Consider the following 27,408-nt stretch of genomic DNA (forward strand, 5'->3'; position numbering starts at 1 on the left):
GAATCATATACTACTTCATCTTTAGCAGGATCTTTTCTTCTATGGAAAAATCATCTTGAACTGAGATACATTTCTTTTTCTCTTCATTAAACAACACATTTCGAGAAACCACAACATGATTTGTGACTGGGTCCAGTAAACGATAACCCATAACCCATGGTAGAGTATCCAATAAAAATAATCTTTTTTGATTTTGGATCCAATTTCTTTCTTAAGTTATCAGGAACTCTCATGTATGCATCAGATCCAAACACCTTAATAATATTCAAATCAGGCGGCTTCCCATATTTGAGCTTATAAGGTACATTTTCAACAGTCTGATTTGGAATTCTATTCTTAAGATATGCAGCTGTCTGTACAGCATAGCCCCAGAAGGATTTAGAAAGCTTTGCTTCACATATTAGAGCTCGGCCTTCTCTAAAAGATATCTGTTGGCTCTCTCAGCCACACCATTTAAAGGAGGTGAATATGGAGGGGCAGGATCTATCATAACACCATTTTTCTTGCAATGACGAGCTAGTTCACCAGACACGTATTCCTTGGCATTATCACACCGAATTTTGTAGACATCAGAATTCTGCTTTAGGAACAATTTAAACACTTCATTTATGTCACTTTTGTGCTTTAAGAGATGCACTTCAGTAAATCTAGAAAAATCGTCTATGATTGTAGCAAAATACTTTTCACCTTCCCTAGTGGGTGGATCAATGGGACCACATATGTCAGTGTGTACCATTCTCATCGGCACATGCTCTCTGCTTCTAGGACCTTTGTTCATAGGAGTGTTGGAATGTTTTGCCAATATGCACTCTTCACAAAAGCTTGAAGGTGACTCAGATACTGGCAAACCCATTTCTTTTAATATTTTATCAGATGAGTGCCCCATGCGCCTGTGCCATAATTCTGCACTATGATTTGCAATGTATGTTGAAGCTTTAACAGGTTCAAATTGACTCACGTACTGTCCTTTCTCATTGAGTTTAGCAAACTTAAATTTTTCATTCCTCTTTTCAATAACAGCTACATCATTCTTAAAAATTACACTGTAACCTGCTTTTTGAATATTCTTCACAGATATTAATTGACCATTCAACTCAGGCACATATAACACATCTTTAAGTAATATTTCTCTTCCATTTAATGTTCCAGGTACTGTACCAATACCTTCTACCTTTAAAACATCATTTTTCGAAGCACATGCAACAGTTCCAGAAAAAGGTTTAATTTCTTATACCACTCACCTTTATTACACATGTGTGTAGATGCTCCAGAATCCAGAAGGAAATTTCCAACAGGCTCACCAACCATGAATGTTACTGCAGCCGATTCTCTATAATCTGATTTATGCTTAAATCTGCAATCCTTCCTGTAATGCCCTGGGCGTCCACATCCAAAACAAACTAATTTTTTCTTGCAAAGCCTGGCAATATGACCTTTACTTTTACATTTGTGGCAGATGATATCACGCTTATCAGCGCTAAAAGCTACGTTATTACTTGAGCCAGAAATACGAGAATCGTAAGAATTTCTCTCACCTTGCAATTCTTCAGCATTCAAGAGCCTTTGCATAACAAAGTCCAGCGTAAGCATTTCATTTGGCTGGTTCTCAATCGTCGATTTAATAATGTCGTACTCAGAAGGTAGCAACATCAACAAATAAATAATCACATCCATATCTTTGACTTCAGCACCCGAAAGCCGCAGTTCATTTACGATAGCCAACAGTTCGTTAATATGTGACTGCATACTGCAATCTCGCCGTTTCTTCAGTGTCGATAATTTCTTTCGTACTAATATTTGACTAACTGCACTCACCTTATGGTATTTATTCTTTAAACTGCTCCAAATTTCACATGCAGAAGATTCACTCGACATGGTCGCCAATATGGCATCATCTAGAAGGGTTAGCAGCAATGCGTAAGCCTTTTTTGCATCTTTGATTTCAGCAACGTTCGTTTCATCCGCTTCAACGTCTAAATATTTATCAAGTTCTTTGGCTGCAAACACAGCTTCTACACGGCGCTTAAACAGAAAAGTTTTTACCGTTAAACGGCTCAACACAATACTTTTTGTTCTCATCACGTGCTGCCATTTCAAATTTCACTTAACGCGCGCTTCCGTTCCAAACAAATAAGTTCCACAAAACAAATATAAATGCTTCGCCTCTAGCGTGTTCAATATCAGAACCACGCTCTGCTGTAAAGATTTAAAAGAAGTGAATCAGAGGCCGATGATAATTAAGTAGAGGTTTTATTAGAAGATGGAATTTCACGCCCACATGGCACGGCACGTTTCTACATATCAAACCGTGACCAAGAACTACTACAACTGTTGCCAGATCAACCTAAGCAAAAGTATAAAACAGTTACAGTTAAAATACATGACATTAAAACAAGAACGGGGAGTACGTGTGATTATTCTCAACAAAAACAGTGTACTAGTTTTTGTACAATTCATGGCAAGTTTTTGTTGGAAGCATGTCAACAATAGAGATGTGCTATTTGTTTGCAAACTGATTTACTTTAGTGCATGAGTGAGTGCCTGTTCTTTCTCACCCCTGAAAAAAAGAATGGAGTTTTTCAGAATTCTGAGAGCTCATGTTGGAAAAGCTGTAGGGAAGTTTGATTTGAATTTTAAAGTATTAATTAATATTTATTCTTCCATCTTAAAAGTGAGTTTAATTTTTATTATTTAATCATAATTTTTCAACTTTTTAAAATTTTTGATCCTATAAATAGCCCAAAGGACTATTAATTTAGTTTTGGCATTTTGCATCAAAAGCTTTAAATATCCGTTTCACTTTTCAAATTGTTGCCACCAAATATTATTGCCCTGTGCTATATTTAAAGAAATTAAATAATGAAGAATCTGAATAAATGTATGCGTGTTTCTTGCATTGTGATAAAACAACGGTACCTAGAGACATCAAATTTTGAATAATGTATATCTCCACCCAAATACGTTGTTTTCTTATCTATTTCATATTTTGTCAAGCATTTATAAGTTTTTTTTATTATTAATTAGAAAGGAAGTTTTAAGGAATCTCAAAACTACAGATGAAAAAAATCAATTCAAGGAGTTAGTGTTTGATTCAGTCAGTTTCCCTGATTCCACTGCTTGTTTAATTCTTCTTGCTTTTCACTTATAGCGAACAATTCTGAGCCAATCCCATAAAAGCACCATTTTGCACGTCTCTGACCCAGACAGCATGTGGCAAAACTTCATACTACACCTCCATACATGCAGTATGGGATATATATATTTACGTCGACAAACTCTCTGCTTAATTATTATAAATTCTGTGTATATTTATTGTTTTGACATTCTTTTTAAAATTATACATCATAGTCTTGTTTAAAATCAGATTATCAGACAATACCCATACATATAAAAAAAAATTCTCTTGTTGCAAATAATGATGATCATTTCCCTTATTCATGCTATATGTTATTTTGTGTATTGTGTTAATTTATCATTTTCCCTTATTCTTTAATAAAATTTTAGTATTTAAAATGTATTGATGTTAGCCTTTTCTGATAGCATTTGATATTATGTTTTTTATATTCAATGCATGTTATTTGTTTTTCTATTTGTATAGGAAGCATTTACTAAAATATTTGTCAGGCACTACAAAAGAATTAGTGAAATGTTGGCGAGGTCTACAGATTCTGACACACTTTCTAATAGAGTTGTGCATGTTAGTGTCCAACTATTCAGTAATGAAGATCTTGCTTACCAGATGGCAAAAGACCATGATTTGTTGCGAGTTATGGTAGATAGTTTGGGTTCAATGATGGTTACTATATCACAAGACAGTACACTTCAGTGTAAGTTAATCTTTTTTAAAATTTACTTATGAAAGTACTTAGCAGTAATGCTTTATACATATGTATTATATTTTGTCTATGTCATCTATTCTTTTTGAAATTTAAGACATTTTTGATTAGTTTTATCCTTTCCAATGAACATTTTATGCACTCTTTTAATGGATTTATATAAAATTAGATTGTGGGGAACATGCATATTTATTATTGTTTCCCTGAAGATTACATCATTATTAAAAACAACTCCCATTTTATAGATTTATATAAAATTAGATTGCGGAGAACATGCATAATTATTATTGTTTGCCTGAATATTGTGTCATAATTAAAAACAGCTTCATCCATGAACTAATAATGTTAATAAGTGCAACGTCCATGGTAAAAATAATCATCTGAACTTCTCTTTCCTTCATTTCATCTATATAGATTGCTGTATAGATAGTCTTAAAGGAGATATATCAAAAGGAGAATTAAATGATCTAATTGATTTTGTTGCAAATCATTTAAGTTGTTTATTAATGGTGTCTTTTATTTATTTATTTTTTTTTAATTTATTTTTTTATTTTATTTATTTTTTTTTTAAAGAGGTATCTAAGTGTTGTATTTCTGCAATGAATTTTTTTTATATCACAAAAGAAATTATGGTTTAAATACCTTTTATTACTTCTTAGTGCAATATTTATGTTTTAAAATAGTGATATAATGTGCTGAAATTACCATTTGCAATAAATTAACATTTTAAAATGCTTGATATAATGAATGAATGGAAAATAACTTAAGTGGTGGGAAACTTGTTAAATAATTAATAATTTTTTGTAAACAATGCTAGGATCATATGGACTTCAAGTAGTGTGGATTATATCTTTGATCTGTTAAATTAGGGCAAAGATAAACATGAAACTTCTTATAATTAAAAGGAACTAATTCTGAAGATTAAACATGATTGCTGTTTAAATGGGAGAAGCGGTAGAGTTGGCAGGAATGAATTAAAATATATTCAGTTGGAACTATCTAGAAATGCAGGCAACCACCATGTGAGATGCATATCTACAACAGTGTTTGGAAATGGGGAAAATCCCCCTATAACGCAACATTCCTACGATATTAAAAGTAAAATATTTTCTTCCTCTTTTCTGCATGCCTTCATGGTTAACTGTAGCACACTAGCCACGTATTCAAGAGGTCCCAGCGAGAGCATTGCTCATTTTTCATGTTTCCTACTTCAAAAATAATACCTTAATGTCTCTACAGCTGAAAAAAAAAAAAAAAAAAAAAAAAAAAAAAAAGAAATAATTTTTGTTCAGTTGGAATTGTAGTTTTGCATTAATATCTTTCTCTGAAGGAAGAATATAATTTGAGACATTTCTTGTGGAGTGCTTATTTTCATACATTGACATTTATAAAGCTCTCTCAGCTAAAAGTAAGCAATTGAGATTAACAAATCCTCCTCTTCTCCTCAGGACCGGATTTAGATTTGATTAGGTCCTAAGCTATTTGAGATATGGGGCCCTTTATGAGGGATATGAGTGAGTTTTTTTTTTATATGGGATATGGTACAATTTTTGGGGGTGGCCCCAAGAAAGTGAGAGCTTTAATCTATAGCTTGTGCAGCTTTTACATATATCCTGCACTGCTTTCCTAAAAAAAGTGTGGAGCATTAAAAGTCAAGATTCTGCTGGCAGAAGGCAAGGCTTATTTAGCTCTCCCCCTTTAAAAAAAAAGTTTAGTAATGATTAATAGCGCCAACAAATTAAACATTATGTACTTTTATAGGAAAGAATCCCCCTTTTTTAAATTAATCCATCTATTTACTTTAGGACTTTAGTTCTCATAGCAATGAAACTTTTGTGTTTAATTCTCTTTCATTTATATGATATAAATTCACATAACAGGACATTTTTTAGGAACCCAGTTTTTTTTTTTATGCAGGAGTTAACCTGTGTTATTTTATTGTACTGATATTATTATGCAATTGTTATTTGTTGCATATAAAAAGGCAATATAAAGAAATGCGAACATGTGCTCATTCCCCCCCCCCCATTCTCTTTCTTGTAAGCATGAAAACAGTGATACAAATTCATGAAGTGAGAGCATCTTAAGAAAGAACGGAGTTAAGAAAGAACGGAGAACAAAATGTGTAATTTAACTATTTCAAAGATGACTATGCATCAGTTAATGATGTTAATTGTTTAGGTTATCTTTCCACCAGCATGGTTTCACAGAATTTTGCAAACGTGCATGAAATTATCATGAAGTGCATGATTCATAATAACTGTATCATGATTCTTTATTGCAGCAAGTGTCTCCTCACTAGGGGTTGGCTTAAACAAACTAGTACATATACTAGTACATTCTTTTGGAAAATTCTATATTTGCTGAGTAATAATTAGAAGCAGCAACATATGGAGGTCTATACACAGCTTTTTCCTTAGATCCTTATGAGAATCTTGAAAAATAATATAGAAAGCATCCAAAATTTCTTACTAATGCCATTAATGAGGATAAAGCTCAGGTTTAGGTATGGTGTTGCACTTTTCAAGCAAAATAAGCATCTCCCTGTGGCAGCCTCTACAGTTTACTGTCGTTTATCAGGTGATAAATGACATTTGCTCAGTATTGATAAATAGTAAAGAAACTAGTCTTAAGCTATCTGTTGGTTAGGTATGAATACCAAGTTCTATGCTACCCAGTCGATATAGTGGTCAGGGAAGCTGACTTCGATGCCAAAGGGCCTGGGTTCGAATCCCGGAGAAGGCATGGTTGTAACTTTCCGTCCCTTCATAGGAAAGGCAATGGTGGTCCACCTATGAGGTGCCTCCATAATAAAGAGACCACCACATCCGGCCTTGTATAGATTAATGGACTGGGTTACATTTGTAATTGTTCACAATCTGCCATCGGAAAAAAAAAAGAAAAACTTCTATTATTTATACTGCAATAAAGATTAGCTCTTAACTTTTTGTAAGTGTAACAAAAAATTGATTTGTGAAAAACAGCACTTTATATGAATCAATGAAGAAAATTCCTGTTTGTGCCGAGTATGTTAACAAAAAATTATTTCTATACCATGTTAATTAATGAGAAAAGCTCTGGAAAAAAATTATTCGACGAATGGGAAAAATCTGTCATTGTTTTCTTAAAGGCAAGGGTTTCTTAATGGTTTTATGAAAAATCTTTTCACAAGTTTTAAGAGAAAGATTATGCTTTTGGAATATGAAGAAATGTTTTGTAATTGAATAATTTATTTTGTTAATATATTCAATGTTTCACAAAAATGATTGGCCACTATGATTTTTTATTTTTTTATGTAATAAGAGAAAAGCTTTGAAATAAAAGAATAAAGAATATTTTCTCTTCGAGTGCATATTTTCTTAGCTTTCTCTTTGTACTAAATAAATTTGAACTAAAAAAATTAAATGGTAAATTAAAAAAAAAAAAATAATAATGTGTTAGGCTGAATTAGAAGAAAAAGATAACAAAAATTAATTAGACATTTTATAATTTCTAATTAAAACTGCTGGCAATAAATAAGGAATGAAATTTTATGGAATTTTGGATGAAGAAGCTAAGCAAAAATCTAAAAAATGTTTGCTTTTATAATTCGAATTTTCATTTTAGAAGATATTTGTTATTTTAATGTTTTCTTGCAATGGCTCGGTCAAGAAAGGAAACATCATTAGAAACTAGCAGATTAGTTATTGATTTCCATTAAAAGAAATGGAAATCTATTAGAAAAATTGCCTATTTACATAATTTAAGAACTTCTAAAGTTTTTTATATTATTAAGCGTTACAAGAAACAGAATTGTATTCAAAATGAAAGAAGACCTGGAAGACCATCTAAGTTATCTGAAGGAATGAAACACTTTAGCCTCAGGAATATTAAAAAAAGTCCAAGACTGAGTGCACTTGAACTTGTTTTGGAACTTCATGAATCATATGGAATATGTGTAAATCTAGAAACTGTAAGAAGAGTAGTGAAATCTGCAGGATATCATGGGCGAGTAGCAAGATAAAAATTTTATGTCAGTAATAATAATAATAATAATAAAAACTTCAAATCCTTTTCACAAAATGTATGAAACAAAAGACACCCTGATTACTGGGAAAAAGTGTTGTTTGCTGATGAAAGCAAATTTAACATCAGCAGCTCAAATGGACGAGTGCTGGTGTGGAGAAAACCCAAATAAGAATTTTGAAAGCAAAACTTAGTACCAACTGTTAAACATCGCAGAGGAGGAGTTATGATATGAGGATCTACGGCACATTCTGGTGTTGGTAATGTAGAGTTTATAAATGGTGTTATGAATCTGTATAAGTACGTTGACATCTTGCAGAGAAATTTTGCATCATCAGCACAAAAAATAATATACAAAATAGTTTTAAATTTTACCAGGACAATTATCCAAAGCATACTGCACCCAATGTTGGACTCTGGCTATTGTATAAGTGCCCACAAGTACTTAAGGTACCACCTCACTCGCCAGATCTTAATCCTACTGAACATATTTGGCAGGAAGTGGAATCGAAAATTCGAAAACAGAGCATGTCTTCATGGAAGCAACTAAAAGCAGTAGCATAAAATAAGCCAAAAGTAACAAGAAAATCTTGTGAAGTCAATGCCCAAAAGATTAAATGAAGTGAACATATGTTAAGGTCATCCCGCAAGATATTTAAGAAGCAAATACAGTGTATGTTGTTGTCAGTTTTGGCTGATACTAAAAGTGTCCGATTTGTTTTGTGAGAATATTTTTCCTCATTAAAATAACGATACTGAATTTTGAATTTAATTTTAACTTTGCAACCTAAATGTATTTACTATAAAAAATCTTTGAATTTATATATAATCAAAATAAAATCCTTTACTTTTGTTTTAATTTATTTTAGTTTTTATGTTCATTAAAGAATACAAAAATTCAAAATGTGAGGTGTGTATTTAATTATGGCAAAGCACACTAGGGCTATTTGCCTTAGGGGAGGGATGCCTTCGTTGAGGACTTTCTAAGGGAAACTCAAAATGTGAGGTCATTTTTGCGAGTCACTGTATGTATGTTTTTATGTAGCATCCAATTTTTTTTTAATTAATGCTGTTTGTTTATGTGTTTATTTTAACTTATTGATTTCTTATCAGAAACCAAGTAACAAATTTAAATATTAGTTCAATCATGCTAAATCATTTCAGAATGAAACAAATAAGAATTAAAAATTGCCATATGTAATTTGAAAGATAATGCAGTTCTGCATTAGAAATAACAACTAATTCTACTGGAAACAAAAGGTTTTCAAGGGCAGAATCCTTCTTGTCAATATTCAAAAAGTTCCCTTAACCTAATATGCTAAGGGTAAAACCAATTTTCAAAATAATGGCTGAAAGGAGCACTTGATCAGTCAAATTTGAAATGAGGAAATAGCAATTAAGAATGAAACAAATATAAATTAAAATTTATTGTTTATTTTGTTTCTTGATCTGCTAGCTCTGGTTTGTAGATAATTTTAAGTGTATTTTGAAAACACAGAATAAAGAATCGCTGATTTGTTTCTATACTTGCCGTGTCTCATAAATTTAATAAATTAGAAATCAGATAAATTTAAACCTGCCAATGATAATGCTTTATGCTTCACACATTTTATTTCTTATGAAATCAGTACAGTCAAATATTGAAAATCCGCCGACCTGAAAACCGCATTGCCTCTCAAAATATAAACATTCAGTTTATAGGTTCCAGAAACTGGGACATTGAGTACGAAATACTGAAGAAAAAATACTTACTGAATAATGACGTCATAATTACTGAATTATAATGAGTGATAACAGAAATACCAAATTATTGACATCATGATAAAAGTTTTTTACCCTCTAATCTGCATCGAGGTAAGAAAGCAGACAATTCGCTCAACTCTTTTTTTCAAGTTCACGATTCACGTTGTTGTATTTTCTGAGCTTTGTTATTTCACAAGATTATTTAGTGCTACCTTTTTTTTAATCCGGATATTTTGTGGATAAATTAAGAATATTTTTAATTTCATCCCTTTTTAATACAATTACAGATAAGAAATGCATTCATGATTTTACTGCTTGCAACGTTGAAAAACGTAAACACATTGCATTGACGGTAATGCAAAAAGTGCAAATTCTGCAAAAGAGGGAGATAGGTGCATTTTATAGCAGAATCGGCTTATAGCAAAATTGTATGGAATTTTGATACGATTGTGTATGGTGTATGGAAAAATAAAGAAAAGCTGTTGAAATTTTATAGCAATAGTGATTCTAACACCGGAATCCGAAACCGGAAATCTTTGCATGAGGTGAAATCGACAAACCTCGATGCTGTGTATATCTAATACAATGAATAATATAATCAATTTACATACATAATAATAATTTAACACATATAATAAGTTATTGCAATAATATATATAATAATTTAAATAAATGTATCTAATATGCCTTATTTATTTTGCATAAAGAGGCATTTGCCATATGTAATTTGCACCTTTACTCTGAATATTATGATTTATCTTTTCTGTCCTGAAATCCGCAAAATCCTAAAATCCGCACAACTTCTGGTCCCAAGCTTTGTGGATTTCTGGACTTCTACTGTATTTGTACTTTGAAGTAGTTAAGCCTTCACCTCAACGCTTTTGAGTGATATTGCTATAACGTAATTTTCCAAATGGTGGGCAGATGGAATCTGAAATTCAGTTAACCTATTATACTGAAGTTCCAAATGTTAGTGCAATTGAATATTGGTATAAAGACTTCACTTTTTGAAATATATGGGTTCCTTTCTTATAATAGACGATTAAGAAACAAAACTGCTGAAGATTCTAATTTTATATTCAAGTGCATTTCATTAAATGGCTACGGTGTTCATCAAAAATGATATGTTTATTTCATTCAGTGGCAAAAGAATTAGGTGATGTTTAACTTGTGAGGATGCGTGTTTATTTTGCAAGCATAAAGATGTGTAGGCTGAAGAAAAATCTCAAATTCAACTTAAAGCTTATATATTAAAGTATGAAAAAATGGGAAAATTTATGAATTCAGCAGGGAAAAAATTGTTGACTGAAACATTACTATGCAGTACAACATCAGTGTTAGTGAAAGTTAGCTACATTTGTCATTTTATCATCATTTTGGCAGTTTCAAGTCAGAGTCTGTTCTGGAATTATGCCTGAAAAGCTATAACTCACATTTTGCTTCCAAGTTCTTAGTCTTCATATATATTTCAGTATAATTGATTGATAAAAGGCCTTAACGATATTTTATTTGCTTCTACCATCTGAAAAATTTTTTGATAATTGAGATTAAAATTGACCCAGAAATATATGGAAATAGTCATTACAATTAATTAATTATAGTCTACATTTCACATGTAAGGATATATACGTTTTGGTGAAAAGCATATATTAATTTATTCCATTAAAATATTTATTTAGATATTTTACTTCTAGGTCCTGACAAGAATGAGCATCTTGTAGTAGATTGTAGTCATCGTATCATGAAAGAACATTGTTATTGGCCTCTAGTCAGTGATCTGAATAATGTGCTCACCCATGAAGCAGTAGCATTTGAATTTCTGAATAATGTTACCCTTTTGGATATTTGGTTCAGGTTTTTGTCCTTGTTCCAAGGTAAGTAAATTCTGGAAGCATGATGTGTGAAGAATGACCATGATAATAAGCATTTATTAAGATTGTTTTACAAATTCATCTAACTGGAATAAACTGAGATACATACTTATGTAAGTGGTGATAGGTGCAAATGATTACATAAGCATTGTCTTTGGGAGCAGTTGCAAGTTAAGCGTATCACATACTTATATTAAGGAAATATTCTTACAGGAGGGGGAAGAATAAAGCATAGATACTAACTACTAAGCTGATTAATTTAGAAGTCAAACGACAAAAATCAGCATTATATTTTCATATATAATGCTGATTTTTGTTGTTTGGCTTCTAAATTAATATTTGTTCAACGTGTTATTGTATCTTAATATTAAGCTGTAGTTGCTGTGGTAATTCTGTAAAAACTGCAAGCTACAGAAGGAACTGAAAAAACTACAGATCATAAATGCTTATTTATTTCACAGAATTGAAGATCATAAATGCTTCTTTATTTTACAAATGTTTATTTAATATTCATAATCTTATAATTTCTACATGTCATCTTGGTAGATTTAAATGGATAATCTAAAATCCCAAATTGCTGAGTCATGTCAGTTCCAAATCTCAGACTTTGTACTGTATTTTGTTGAGGCTTGTTGAATATTTAGTTGCAGAGCCTTTCTGTTGAGAGTACAAAGGCCTTTGAAGACAGCTATTTTATTACATTACTATTACAATTCTGTATTTCTGCCTAATTCTTTTAACTTAGAGGATTTTAATAAGCTGAGATTGCTCAAGACTTTCAGAATAGAAAGTATAAAATAATCATGCTGAATTATGTAACAAATGTATTTAATATTGCTGGTGAAATTTCTTTTTTTTTTGGCTGTAGTTTATAGTGGAGTTTTGTATCATCTGAGGAAAAGATGTTAATGATCATGTTACTCCAACCGCATATTATTTAGTTTTTACCAAGGTCTTAAGATACACAGTTACTCCAAAAGAAATAGTGAGAAATTATGGAAAGTTTAAAATGTAACAAACAAATTATACAACCAGTTGGTGTGGGATAGAATAGATGGCTATGCTTTAATTTAAGAAACGTTCTCAGCAATCATTAAATTTATTCATATAATAATGAATCCCTCTGTTTTGCATAGAAATAATTCTATTACATATACATTTGCTATTCTATATTATGATCTAATTCTTTTAAAATTACTCATTTTTAGGGCCGACCAGCGGCCAAGCGGTAAGATCGCTGAACACTGGTAATTCGGTTCGAGGTTCGAATCCCGCAAACGTGCTGGCTGCATGGGAGTTTTCGTGGTTTGTGTAACGTGTATACATGCCAGTTACCCTTAGAAAGTCCTCCACGAAGGCATCCATCCCCTTAGGCAGATAGCCCTCGAGGCTTTGCCATAATAACACACACACATACTCATTTTTAGGAAGTGAGTATAAGGATGAGATTGCCGAAGACGTTTAGAATAGAAAGTATAAAATAATCATACCGAATTATGTAACAAATACACCTGATATTGCTGGTGAACTTTCTTTTCTGATGTATTGAGGCTTTTACCATCTGAGGAAAAGATGCTGGTAATCATGTTACTTCGATTGCAGCCAAATGTTATTTTGTTTTTACCAAGGTCTTAAGATACACAAGTACCCCAAAAGAAATTGCCACAAATTATGGAAAGTTGAAAGTGAAATAAATTAATTATGTAACCAATTGGTTTGAGATAGAATATGTGACAAAACCTTAATTTAAGAAATGCTCACAATCATTGAATTTATTCACATACTAATGCAACCCTCTGTTTTTCATAGACATAATTATTCCTAAATTTTTTTCCTGTTGCTATGGAGGATGCTTAGAGCCTCGCAATCAGTAAGAAAATTTTTGAAAGATATAAGCTTTTTTAAAGAATTAGATATGAAATTATCTTGAATGGGACCTACTGACAGTAAATACTAGTTTTATATGTTATGCATCTAATGTTATCCATCTCAAAGCTTAAAATAACACTTAACTATAACTTTTAACAAGTATAAAAACTATTCCTAAAACTAACATTTCTATTAAAAAAACATTGAAAAAAGGAAAATTTCAGAAGCATAGAAGGAAATCGTTTGTCGCTTAATAATTGAATGATTTGTTACTTTTAATTTCAGTGATAAATAATGCAATTCTGATCTTAACTGAAAGAAGAATTAATTTTAATCCATATATTCTTGTTCCTAAAGTGAAAAAAGAGGGTTATATTCTTCTTATTTCCAAAAAGTATACACATTAGAGGAGCCACTTAATTATTAAATAAAGGACCATATTGTACTCTTAACCCCTTGAAAACCAGCGTGTGGAGAATGAAGTGTTGCAGCAGGACCGAACCACCTGAAATGGAACGTCGCCACCGGCCCACGCATTTAAAGCAATTAAGCCTACTTTTACAAAAAAATTCGTATAAAATCATCATTTTAATATAATGACCTCATTTTTTAAAGTTATGTACTTAATATACTAATTATTAGTATGTATTAACACATTGAGCACCACACATATGTTTTAGGCTATCCCGTTCAGGCCACGTGCTTTGCTTAAAAGCACTGGTATTGTAGGGCCAGTGATTCGTATCGCGGTAGAAGATAGCAACAAGTTGTGAAAAAGAAGGCATTCTGTCAAACAAAAATGCAAGGATATCTAGAAAACAACAACATAAACTCTGAAGAAAACCGGGAAAAGCCTCTGAAGTACGAAAATATTGTAAATTATGTTATGATAAAAATGCAACAGAAGCTGGTAGAGTAATGGCCAGTGTTGTCACATTTTGTAATAGCTGTAATGGAGAATCGTTTTTATGTTTACCGTGTTTCAATGAAACTCAATGAATCAAAATCAAATCATGAATCAGAATTAAGTAAATTTTAAATAAATTTTGTGTAATTTCATAAAGCAGTGTAAATTTTATAGTTATATATCATGTTACACGCTGTCAGCCAGCGGTGGTCGACGTGGCCTAAACGAAAAGGTCTAGTGTCAGCCACTAATGGCTGACGCAACCTAAACGGAAAGTTTAGTGCAGCCACAGATGGCTGACACGGCCTAAACGGAAAATCTAGTGTCAACCACAGATGTCTGACGCAGCCTAAACGGAAAATCTAGTGTCAGCCACAGATGGCTGATGCGGCCTAAACGGAAAATCTAGTGTCAGCCACAGATGGCTGATGCGGCCTAAACGGAAAATTCAATGTCAGCCACAGATGGCTGATGTGGCACTCAACGTGTTAATATAAAGAATAGCACATTAATAGAAATAAATGAAACATGCGAAATACTAAAATTGTAACTATAAGCATGAAAAGAAATACTATACACGTAAAAGCAAAATTACAAATACGAATATAAAAGAAAATTAAGCAATAATTCTCTGTAGGTAATTAAATTCCAATTTAATAATTCTGCTGTGTGTGAAATAATTCAAAACGAGAATCGACACACATCATGATGATGGCTTTTAACAGGAAGATGGCTTTTTACGCCGAGCAAGTAAGATGCATCATGCATCAGGGAAGCTGATATCTTTCCTCTTTTGTTATAATGCTGTAAAGTTACTTCTTAATTAACCTAGAAAGTCTATGTTAAGTTTAAAAGTACATATAAAAAAGGACAACCGGTCTGAGTTTTACCATCATGAAAGTTCAGCGACGTTAAACCTGACAACGTTTTTTTTTTTTAGTCCAAAGGGGCTTTGTCCCTGAAGGACTATTGTTTTCCTTTTGTGATTTTGTGTTGAATCACTGTAAATGACAAATCACTTTTTAAACTGTTGCAATCGAACGTTAGAGTCCTGCATTATATTTGAAGAAATTAAATAATGAAAAATCTACATAAATGTATGTCTATTTCTCGCATTGTGATAAAACAACGGTGCATAGAGCCATCGAATTTTGAATGACGTAATCTTCCTACGAATATGGGCATGTGGAAGACCAAATTCAAAATTTGGAATTTGTTTTATTATCGATTTCATATTTTGTAAAACTTTTAACGAATTTTTGAGTTACGAACTCAATGATTTAAAAGCGAACAATGGCAACACTGTATGGGGAGGGGGGGGACCTTTTTATTTCCAGCACGCAGAACTGTGTATCGGAAATTCTAAAGATATGCTTATTTTAAAATTATTTTGTGACATCGCTATTGAACTGAATTTTATGGTTTAAGTGCAAAGAACATGATATTTAATAATAAATATAGGTAACACAAAAAATGTTAAAAAAACACCCTTTTGGGCGTAATTTAAAATCTGAAACCTTTCAGATTTTTTTTTTTAAAGGAAGATATGCATAAATATCTTATAAATTCTTATTCATTGTTTTTTTATTATGAATTTCTGTTCTTATTGTTGTTTTTGAATTGTTTGTAATTTTAGTTATTTTAGTTTATTTTGTTGATTTGTGCACAATGCCTAGATTGTGCAATTTGTAGATTTTTTTAAAGTTTAAACAGGATGCTGTGTACATGGTATTCTTTGAAATTTATTGTTATGTTAATTTATTAAAGTGAGGTGTGCATAGTTCGTAGATTCTTTCGTTGCCTAGATTGTGCCATTCGTAGATTTTTTTTTTTAAGCTAAAACATATTGCTGTGTACATGGATTCTTGTCAAATATTTTTGGTTAGAAACTTTACGTTTTTGCTATCTAAATTTTTTGTTTTTGTTTCGGATTTTTAGCTAAATTGTGTGTTCAAAACGTGGTTTTTGCATGTGTGAAATACGCGTTTTTGGAGATATTTAGGCTTAAAGTTCGAAATGTAAACAAAACATTTAGATAGTAATATGGCAGCGTGGAAGAAATTTGGCGATTTGAGGTCGCATATAAGAGTAGTTCTTATTCATTGTTTCTTAAATTAGTTCCATTGAATTTTTCTTTTGTTTATATTGTTCTGAAGTTTCTAGTATTAAAATCTTCATGCATGCTAATGCAAGTCTTTTTTGTTATTGACAACCATAATTGGATCTTCTGTAGAGAATGCATGATGCAATTCAATTACAATTGGTAATCAATTTTAGGAAAAATGTTATCTTCAACAGCAAAGTGTATCACACTTAATAAGCACAATATTAACATAATTTTTGCTATTTTGCTGACTGATGAATTGTAATGTTTTAGTTTGAGTTTCATCATCATGAATGAGTTTTATTTAGCTATAGATGAGCTACTGTAAAAGGATATAGCATTTTTTGAATTTTTAAACTATGTCAGTAGTGGGGTATTTCCTGATTATCTACTGCTCTCTAAATATCTGTCTTCTGTCAGTTGCTTCTAATTGTCATTTTTGTTCTCAGTTGAAATTTTGTTTGAACATAATTGTCGGACACTTTTTATTATTATTCTATGTATTGTATTGAGTGCATCTGTGAATGATACTTGAAAATATGTACAGGGGAAAAATTAGGCAATATTCACTAAAATTATTCAAGTTAAGTTTGATATACAATTAAACAGCTTTTGTGATTTTATTTATTTCTGTAGTCTGTATTAAGTATTTTATGTCTCTTGGTATTTACTGTTTTAATTTATTACTCTGTAATTTGCTACATAATGTGATATATATATATTGTATATGTATTAAATTTCCTTGTTTCAACTTCCATTTTTTATTTTATACATATTGAAAAATTTATGTAAAATGTGGTTGATATGAAAAATATTTCTCACAGGAATGAATGTAAACCAGAGGGAACTAAAAGCCCATGTTGAATTTGAATCTAACACTTATTATGCTGCATTCTCAGCAGAACTAGAAGCATCTGCAACACCTATGTGGGCTTTAATTTCCCATCTAAAGAGTCCGGTAAGAATTTTCTCAGTAAATATATTTTTGTTTTACTTGAATTAATTCAACTTTTTAGCGTATATCTGATCCTCAAAATGAGCAGGAGTTGTTTGATATCGTATAGATAATCATGTTAGTAATCTGGAATAGTTTCTTTATCCGTTTGCTTTCATCCATACTGCTTATATTTTGATTTCATTGTTGCTCCTTCTAGTCTAGTATTTACAAAAATATATATTGTTATTGCTAGTCTCTTCAGAAATTAGCTTGCTCTACTACTGAATTTTTATTACACCTATATCTCTTTTTATGTTAAGTTTTTGTATGTTCCCTCCGTCAGTTCCTCTTCTTCCTGAAGTTTTTTTTTTTGGGGGGGGGAACATGATTAGAATTTTTAACAGTTAAATTTTTAAACTGTTATAGAGAATCAAACTACTTGTGCTCTGGCATATGGAAAAATTGGAGTCACCATATAAAATAATTCGATGTTTGTAAAATTTGTTATTATTATCAGTATCTTCTTCATATTGACTTTGCTTGTTCAGAGTTGATGACAGATAACTTACAATTAAAATTACAGTATATTTATAACATGCTGTGCCAGAATAAAAATTTCAGTGTAGGATTCAAGAATTTTATGATCACGCCCATACTATCAAAATAATCCTCCTCTAACTTTCTCGAAAATCGAAAGACTGTTGCAAGTAAAAATTTTTAATATGAGTAAAATCCAACTGAATTTTTCATTAAGATGTAATATAGATTTTGTTTACATATATATAAAACATATGCATTAATGATTTTATTTTGATGTTTGAAGTGTAAATTATATCAGTCATTTAAGTGCATCGAAGCTTTAATAATTTCTGACAGATTTACCATAATTACCTTACATACTATTATTTTAATTAGTATTCAATCTAGACTTATATCTTGTTAAAATTAACATAAAAATTTAATGAACGAGTTTTTCTTTTATTTGGTATTATTTAATTGGATTATAGTTCATAATATAAGAAGATGCAGTTCATAAGTTTCTTTTTTTTGTAGGAAACTTTGGAAAAAACAAAAAATGTTTTACGTATATGTCTGCAAGTGTTGCAAGAATGGTTCGCAGCTATTGATTTTTCCTTGAGTGATGAAGTAAGTTTTTTAAAGATTTATTCATTTTATGAATCTCTGTTTATATTTGTAATAGTTGAATATTATTCTCTTGATAATTCCTTAAAGTATTTGTTTATAAATAATAATTAAAATCCATTTTTTACTTCCGTGTACGAAGTAAAAAGGAAGTATTGTAATCGTGAAAAGTTTCAGGCAGCATATTTCAACGAAAATATACATTTTGACCGCTATTGAATGCAATTTAACGATGTTTTTGCATGATATCTGTACGTAAGGACAACAACAACAAACTCTTATAACCGCTCCTGCTACTGAAAGCAACTGCGGTGTTTTGTAACTATTCTAATTGTTACAAAACGATTGTTAAAGTGTAACGATTGGAATCCACGTATGTAAGGACAGAATAAAAGACTTGTTTCCTCCAAAAAAATTATAAAACTGCTTTAAAATTAATTCTGAAGAGAATTTTTCATGGCGTCTATAGGAACGTACGTACGTATCTCGCATAACTAAAAAACGAGTAGCCTCAGAACGTTGAAATTTTGTATATAGGACTGCTATAACATGTAGATGTGCACCTCGTATTTTGGTTGGAATCGGCCGCACCAAACATATATAAATATATTTATATATATATCTACTCTGTTACCCGGCTTAGTGATCTCAGTTTCTTTACTCGTACATGTTTGTAAATTGTACATTTTTTGCTTTAAAAATGATTGAATTATGTTGTTTTTATCTTCCGGTTAAGGTTTTTATGCCTTTAGTAAATCTGTGTGCAATATTTTTAGAATTATCAACAATTTTATTTTTAGAATTATCAACAATTATCAACAAGTTGTTTAAGTGCCGCTAAGCCTTTTTTTTTATGGCGGCCATTGATTGTTTACATTTGAAACAACAGACTAGTGGATTTGTTGCCAATCTAGAGAAACTTAGCTTCGCAACAACAAAGATAACGCCTTCATTTATTATTGCCAATTAAATCATGCTTAATCCTTTCTGGATTTTTTTTCGAGGAAATAAGTGTTTAGGATTTACTTCGTAAATTTTAATATAGATATTTTGAGTTTTTATGTATTTTTGCGTTCTTATGAAGTGAGAACGGAATTAATTGAATGAGAAATACTCAATCGTCTGTGAAAAACTGTTTCTTTTTTGTTTTGTTTGCTTAATTTCTTTTATACATCATTCTAGCTTTATTATAGTATTCGAATAGAACATGTAGCAATGATTAGATACTTCTATTCTTTAAATGATATAAATTTTGTGCATTATGAGTTATAATATGAACGAAATATAATGCTGTTAAGTGAATCTAGCGTCAGAGTGTTGCTATGGTAAACAAATACTAGAGTGCATTTTAAAGAATGCATTTATTCTATTGTGGTTTATGCGCTGTCGGCGAAGTAGATTTAATTCAATCCAATAAGTTTAAACGAAATGCAAGAAAAAATGCGTATAATTTAATATTCCGTACAAGGAAGTCGTGGTGTACAGATCAGATTTTTTAAGTAAGAAAAAAGGCTTTAGTTGAAAACTGATTAAAAAGATTTAAAAATGTCAATAATTCATGAATTTCAATGACCCACCAGTGGTTGAATGATAAAATCACTGTACACTGGCATTTCTGACCTAGATTCGATTTGAGGCGAAAGGCTTGGCTCCATCCGTGTTTGCGTGGTTTTTCCCCATGTGTAACATGTATACGAGCAAGTTTACCTTAGAAAGTCTTTCATGAAGACATCTCTTCCCTTAGGCAGATAGCCCTAGCGTGCTTTGCCATAATCAACTAAAATCATGAATATCAGTGAGCAAACTTAGTACATTTATAAAGTGGTATTTTCTCCCTCTCTCTTTTTTTTCCTTCTAAATCCTTTTCTCACTCTCTAAATTTATTTTTTTCACCTTCAACATATTAGCAGTTGGAAATAAACATTATTTGGTACTTGCCTTTTGTAGTGGTTTTGGTGAGAGAAAATTATGTTATCCCTATTCAGACTCCAGAAAGTGTAATTTGTTGCAAAATGTTGTGAACATTCAGAAAAATGAAACTTACTACAGTAAATGATAAATCAGCATTTGATTTAATATTTTTGTAACATAGATTATTTAATACGTACATATAGAAGGAATTTAATATGAATTGTGTTTATTGTAATATTTACAGTTTGATCAAAATTTATCTAAAATAACACAATTCAATAGAACTTATTTAACATGTATAAGCAATTTTTTTAAAAAAGAACAACATATATAAATATATGCTGAAAAAATCTATTTGTTATTTTGTTTAATACAATTTTGTTAGTAATTTATAAAAATAAAAAATATATATAAAACATACTGGAAGACTCATTTTTTTACAGACAATCTGGTAATCATAGTGCAGCAGTTGCCTCTAACATCAATTGTAGCATCTTTTTCCATTAATGGAAAATTGAAAATAGTTGCCATAATGAGTATTTTACAGTGAAACTCACTATATTGGCACAGGGAATTATGAAAAAATAATTAGATCATTAACTGTTTTATTTCTCATACTTGTGCAGATTGGTAGTCTTTGTTTCTTGCCAATGCAGAAACATGCCAAAACCACTCTGCCGGCAATGCTACTACAGAAGATAAGTAACCTATTATATTCATTAGCTCATTGTATTTTATTTATTTATCTTTTTGTATAGAAGATTTATTGGTTTTTATGGAATGTAGAAATAAAATTGCTCATAAAAAAGATATCCTGTATCTGTTCTCTAAATTAGTAGAACTGTTCATAAAATCTGTGCCAAGTTTAGGTTCCCTTCTCTTTTTCTTAATTTTACCTCTTGCATTGTTACGTTTTTCTTCCACATAGCCGATTTAAATCAACAGATTTAATGATTATTTGAAAGACATTACTTTTTCAACTAACTTAATTACATGTCATGCATTTGCACTTTTTCCTGATTCTTCAATGTTTGCATTTCAGTAGCTTTAAAAATAATCAAAGTCAGTTGTCAAAAATTTATTTTGTAATCAGCTGGGAAAAATAAATGTACTACCCAGGGAGATGATCATGTTTTGATGAATCTGTTATGTATTAAGTCTGATTGTCATTTGAGCAATAGTTCAAATGTAAGTGATCTAAATGTAATATAAAAATTATATATGTCAACAGAATCATACCTAACCATCATAAAACTTAAAATTTGCGGAGGCATATCAGGAAAAAGACGTACAGAAAAAACTGTGTAGCACTTCCTAGAAGAAAATTTGATAAACTCATCAGAGTTATGCACACTTTCTACAGGGAGGTTATTCCAGTTCTTATAGCCAGTTCCAGTTTATGAAGATTTTGGAGCAAAATAGTTACTATAGAGGGTCTCTAAATAAGGAAGTAAATCATTAAGAAGTGACTATTGTTATTTTTAAAGGAAAATCTTTATTTTTATTTAGGTCGGAAGAAAATCTTTATTTTTGAATGGCATCTGTATTCAGAAATGGAAGGATTAACATAACGTCTTATACGCTGCAAAGCTCAGATACAGCAGGGAAGCAATAATTGTTAAAAGGGGGAAGTAAAACTAAAATTAATAGCCCTTTTACACTATAAAACTTTTATGTTATTATATTTCAAAATAGCTGTGTGTGTGTATGTGTGATGTGTTGTGATCTATGTAATTATCTGTAATATTGATCAACATAATAAGATGTGTGTTTGATTTTTGACTATGATATAATTAAAAATAATGCTGCCAATGTAGTTGTTTAAAAAGGTGTTCATTCATATCCTACAGATGAGTAAAATCAGTAGCCATCTATTCTAAAATTAGTACTGTATCTATATAATTTTTGGCATCTGGTTAAGAAATATAACTGCCTGAAAAAATTGCTACCATAGTGACAGACTTCATTATTTAAGTAACTAAGACAGAGATTTTGAAAGTAAGACAGATAAAAGAAACACGTGCAGAAGGAAGGAATTAAAATTGGTAGTGCAACTATTTGTAAGTGCAGAAGCAGATAGTGCTCAAACTATTGTATTATATGTCTTTTTTAAAAACACTGATTATTCTATTGCTTTCTTAAATTTATTTATTCTATTGCTTTATTAAATTAAAATTTATTTCTTAAAATAAAATTTTTATTCTAAAATTTATTATTGCTTTTTTAAAGAAATTTATCTATTGCTTTCTTAAATTTCTGAAACTCAATATTTATTATAAATTCTATGCTTTCTTAAATTTTGCTTATTTAAATATATAAATTAAATAAAAAATATTCTTTTTGATTTTTTGCCAGAATTAAAAGATAATTGTGTTGTGGATCCTAGAGTAATTATGTAATTATTGAATAAAAGAACTTAACTGTCGCAATGATTTATGTGCTCAGAATATGTAAGTATTAACAAACCATAGAAGGAAACATGTTTGAGTCATACAAATATCTTGGTTAAGTGGAAAGTTGTAGGCTTGGAAAATGGTGGTGGTAATAATATCTGAAAGATACAAAAGTGGAACCCAGAAGTGGAAAATGGTCAGTAGACTCATAGAATGAGTATGGGTAAAACATTCTCCAAGACGTGGAGTTCTCTTTAAAAGTTTCTCAAAACTTTTTTTTAAGCATGGGAGCAATAATTGTTGAGGTCTGAGGGTCTCAGCATTTGAGGACTATTAGTTATCATTGCTGGCAATTGTTGTACAGCTACTAGATAATTGGCTTGGGAATTTTGAGCATCTACTGTACTCAAATAAGCAGCACTGCTGTGTATTGAAGCCTTCACAAGCGCAGACCTTATGGGAAAAGACCACTGCATTGGCTTGCACTTACTGAATCTTTCAGAAGAGATTGTTTAAAATGGTATTTATTATCAATGAGGCCAAGGTAATGAGTTAGCTTGAGTACTGTTCATAGATGAGTCTAAGTGTAGTTTAGAGTGATTCTGGTTGTACTTTCATCTTTAATCAGCCTGAAGCATGCAGATGTTCATTGAGGGGCTTTTTATGATAATTGTTTATTTGGTCATGGAAGAGTCATGAGAAACGCTACACTTAGTTCCATATATATATGACATATGATTCTGAAATTATGTTCTAAAATTATTGTAAATACATAGATCAGGGGTTCTCACCCCTATGCCCGCTTGCACCATGGCGGTTACCAATCTTGCCCACCCCTGAGCTATCTAAATAAAAGTGTTTTAGTTTTCAATAAAATTCTACATGAAAGTTTTCTCATTTTTAATGAAATAGAAATAGCTTCCAACTTAGATACCAGCACAAAGTGAAAGGTGGCCGATCTCTGTTTTATGTGCATGTATTATTAATAACTCTGTCCACCTATAAATTCACCTTGAAAAAGTAAATGGTGCCTGCTGTCCAACAGATATTCTAGAGTGTGCTCTTTGGGACAAAAAGGTTGGGAACCCTTGACATATATAGAATAGAAGATACATATATAGAAGTTTTGTGGCTAATGTTTAATGTTTTTTAAAGTTAGTTTTTTTTTAGGAGTTATTTGAGTATTACTGGCTGCTATGAAGTCTCAGGCTAGTTGTCTAACAGTTGCAAAATGTTTCCTTTGCATGAGCAATAACAAATAATGGTCTACAGTTATTATAGTTACCTTCAGATGATCTTGATTTGCAAGACAACTAAACGTTTCTATGCTCTAAGTTATACTTTAGTACTCTTAAGATATGCATTAGAAAGTGTTCAGTTCTTTGGAAATGTCTAATTGTGTTTAACCTGTGGAAAGTGATCAGGTCTGTTGATGACTTGCCACATCAAATTTTCATATAAATGATGTTGTTACAGTGTGTTTGTCATAGTTTCTCGACGACTGTAAACATGTTTTGGGAGCCATTCCTAGTAATACTGGTTAATAAATTGTGTTTTCATTCTTCATCAAGTGTTGTTATTAATCAATCCAAATCCACAAACCCGTGCCAAACGCAACAATATTTTAAATAAAATTAGCATTTGACCGTTTTCAAAATCATACCTTTACATTTTATCAAAATTTGTGTGTGTTTTTCAATGTTGATGTTTATCCTTTGATTCTGAATAACAGCTTATAATGCTTTAATTTACATCAGTTAGATTCATAATACTACATATAATTTACATCAGTTAGATTCAGTGTAGGAAAGGAACACTGGCATGAAACTAATGGGGTTGTATTGATTTTTTAAAATTTAAATGGGGGAATAAAAAATAAAACCATTATGGTGAGATTATATGCCCAGTTTGTTCATTGCTTCTTGTATGTACTCAGATTATTATTAGTAATTTTTATAGCTTTAGTTTTATAGTAGGCATTAAAAATCTATTAATTTTTTCTCTTATGTAATCTTCTAATTTTATTGGTACATTCATTTTAATTAATTATTTTTCTTAATTCTAGATAAATGCGTATCAAGTCTCTTTCCATCTACCACTTCATCGCTGTTTCGCATCCTTTTTAGGCCAAGCTGTTCGTCAACAAGATGGATCATTAGATAGTCTTCTTCCTTGTGAAGACGTTCTTAAATTAATGATGATGCATCCATTACAAGCACAGGTATATTGAAAATAGTGCTGTCGTATTTCTTAAAACATTTAAAATCAATGATTGCTGTTTGCTAAGTGGATTCTATTTGAAAGATTAAAATTTTCTTTTAATTGAAAGATTAAAATTTTCTTCCTTATAATTTGAAAGATTAAAATTTTCTTTTAATTCTTTCTTTTAATTTATTAATCAAGATTAATTAATTTTTCAAGAAAATAATTTGTGTTTATCAAATAATTTAATTTTACTTCTGGCAGACCCACATGAAATGTATTCCTTTTGTATATGTTATCAGTATTTCCAACTGATTTCTCCGCAATATTTAATATTAATGGTATCACTAATGGAATTGGTAATTTCTTTCAGGTTGTATTTAATGAAATTTTGTGCAATATGTGGGTTCGCAGTGGTCTTCAGATCAAAGGTCAGGCAATGACATACATACAGTGCCATTTTTGCAATTCAATAGTTGATGCTGATCTTTTCCTTTTACAATTATGTGCCATGAAGCTAGATCCAGACTGGTTTCTTAAAACTGTCATGCAAAGGTAATAATTCATTATTCACCATGGAAGTTTTCTGTTTAGGATATTTATATGTTAGCCAAAATATTGCCCAAAATACCACTCTTTATTCTGATCTCTGTCAGCATTCATCAGTTCATTCATTATGTCAGACGAACTAAATTAAAATATTTGCTAAGCTATCATTTCATAACAGATTTTATTTTTTCCACCATAATCTTTTGAACTTTCTTGGCAGTGACAATACTTATATTAGCTGAAAATGATTAACTAATGAACTTATGAACATTTTAAAAACTGTTTAAAAATTTAAATTATGAACTAAAAAGTGTACAATATAGAATAACAATGCAGCCATGACAAAGCTGCAATGTATTGTACTTGATATTAATTTTTTTTATTTTTCTTTACATGTGTATTTTTATGTTGTATGTTAAAATTTGTGTTTATGTTGCATGTTATGTGTATGTATATATTGTAAGTACGTACTAATAAGCTAATTATTAATACAAGAAATGTAATTGTTAAATTTACAAATATCTGATTAAATCAATACTGCATTAAGTCATCAACTTGCTATTAATGGAATATTTGGTTATTAATATTCTCTGACAGCTTGTTAAATTTGCTTATATTCTAATACATGATATGCTAGCACCATGCTGCTATTCACATGCTCTGGAATGTTTTTGTTTTGGGATTTTGCGTCGAATCTCTTTGAATATTCGTTTCACTTTTCAAACTATTGCCACCAAATATTATTGCCGTGTATTATATTTGAAGAAATTAAATAATAAAGAATCTACATAAATGTATGTATATTTCTCGCATTGTGATAAAACAATGGTACCTGGAGCTATCAAATTTTGAATTACACAATCCTACTACAAATATGGGCATATGGAAGCCCAAATTCAAAATTTGGAATTTGTTTTACTTTTGTTTTCATATTTTGTAAAACTTTCAATGAATTTTTTATTAACAAACTCAAGGGATTTCAAAGCAAGCAATGGCAATGTTGTACAGAAAAAACATTTCTATCTCCAGTGCGTGAGACTGTGTATTGGAAATTATAAAGATATGCTCAATTTAAATGGAATTTTATGGTTTAAGTATGAAGAACATGATATTTAATAAATAAAGGTAGCACATAAAATATTAAAAAAACACCCCTTTGAATGTAATTTGAAATCTGAAACCTTTCAGATTTTTTTTCTTTCTTTCTTTTTGTTTTTAAATTTGTTTAATAAAGACTCTGACATTGCCAGTGTAGCTTCTTTCCTTTTTACGTGATTCAAGAATGTAACTTACTTTAGAGGATGCTTCTGTGTGATTCTTTGCTTCATTTTTGATTGTAAAAAGACTGCTTTGTTGAACTTTTAGAGAAGATTTCAATGCCTGAACTTTATGTAAGCAGACCTGAATGTGGTTCTTGCATTCCTGAATATGGCATTTTCTTTGCATGGCCTTGTTTTTTTCATTGATGTGGAAAAAGCTTTTAACAAAATTTTTCATCCTTATCAAAATGATTCCACTAGCCTTCCCTCTTCAAACTATCATTCTTGTTGCAAATTTATTTATTTAAATTATATTTATCATTGAAATCCTTATGAATGGTTTTTATGATATTTAACATGACATTTAACATTTGATTGTTTTGGTATTGCTACTGAAGCACTGCATAATAAACAAACTTCTTTTTTGCCAGTGTTTATAAATAACAGCTGCTCCTCCCATTCGTTGTTTAAGTATTAGGTTTTTCTATATCTTCAGTTGCCCTAACATGACACTCATGTTGACATCCCCACAAAATATACAAAATAATTAAAGCTGTCATTTTAAAAAGTGTTAGAAACGGTCCAGTTTGGTGTCTGCAACTGCAAACGCATCTGCTTATTTTAATTAAACTGATGGCTCGAATGAATGATTCATCATCTATGCACATAAGCAGTTGTG

At 30.8% G+C, this 27,408-nt stretch overlaps 1 protein-coding gene across 1 annotated transcript in view; it reads left to right on the top strand.

Moving 5' to 3' along the window:
* The window catches only part of Ubr3 (Ubr3 ubiquitin ligase), a 187,675-nt gene that overhangs the window by 21,583 nt on the left and 138,684 nt on the right, over nucleotides 1-27,408 (top strand). The window contains exons 7-12 of the mRNA XM_085825584.1: nucleotides 3,599-3,827; nucleotides 11,279-11,458; nucleotides 17,160-17,293; nucleotides 18,326-18,418; nucleotides 24,785-24,940; nucleotides 25,295-25,476. Of these exons, the coding sequence (XP_085681710.1) occupies nucleotides 3,599-3,827; nucleotides 11,279-11,458; nucleotides 17,160-17,293; nucleotides 18,326-18,418; nucleotides 24,785-24,940; nucleotides 25,295-25,476 (974 nt within the window). The remainder of the gene's footprint in view (nucleotides 1-3,598; nucleotides 3,828-11,278; nucleotides 11,459-17,159; nucleotides 17,294-18,325; nucleotides 18,419-24,784; nucleotides 24,941-25,294; nucleotides 25,477-27,408) is intronic.

The sequence above is a fragment of the Stegodyphus dumicola genome, chromosome 10 (assembly GCF_044657685.1).
Source record: "Stegodyphus dumicola isolate Sdum_Otavi_A_Nest chromosome 10, ASM4465768v1".
NCBI lineage: Eukaryota > Metazoa > Arthropoda > Arachnida > Araneae > Eresidae > Stegodyphus > Stegodyphus dumicola.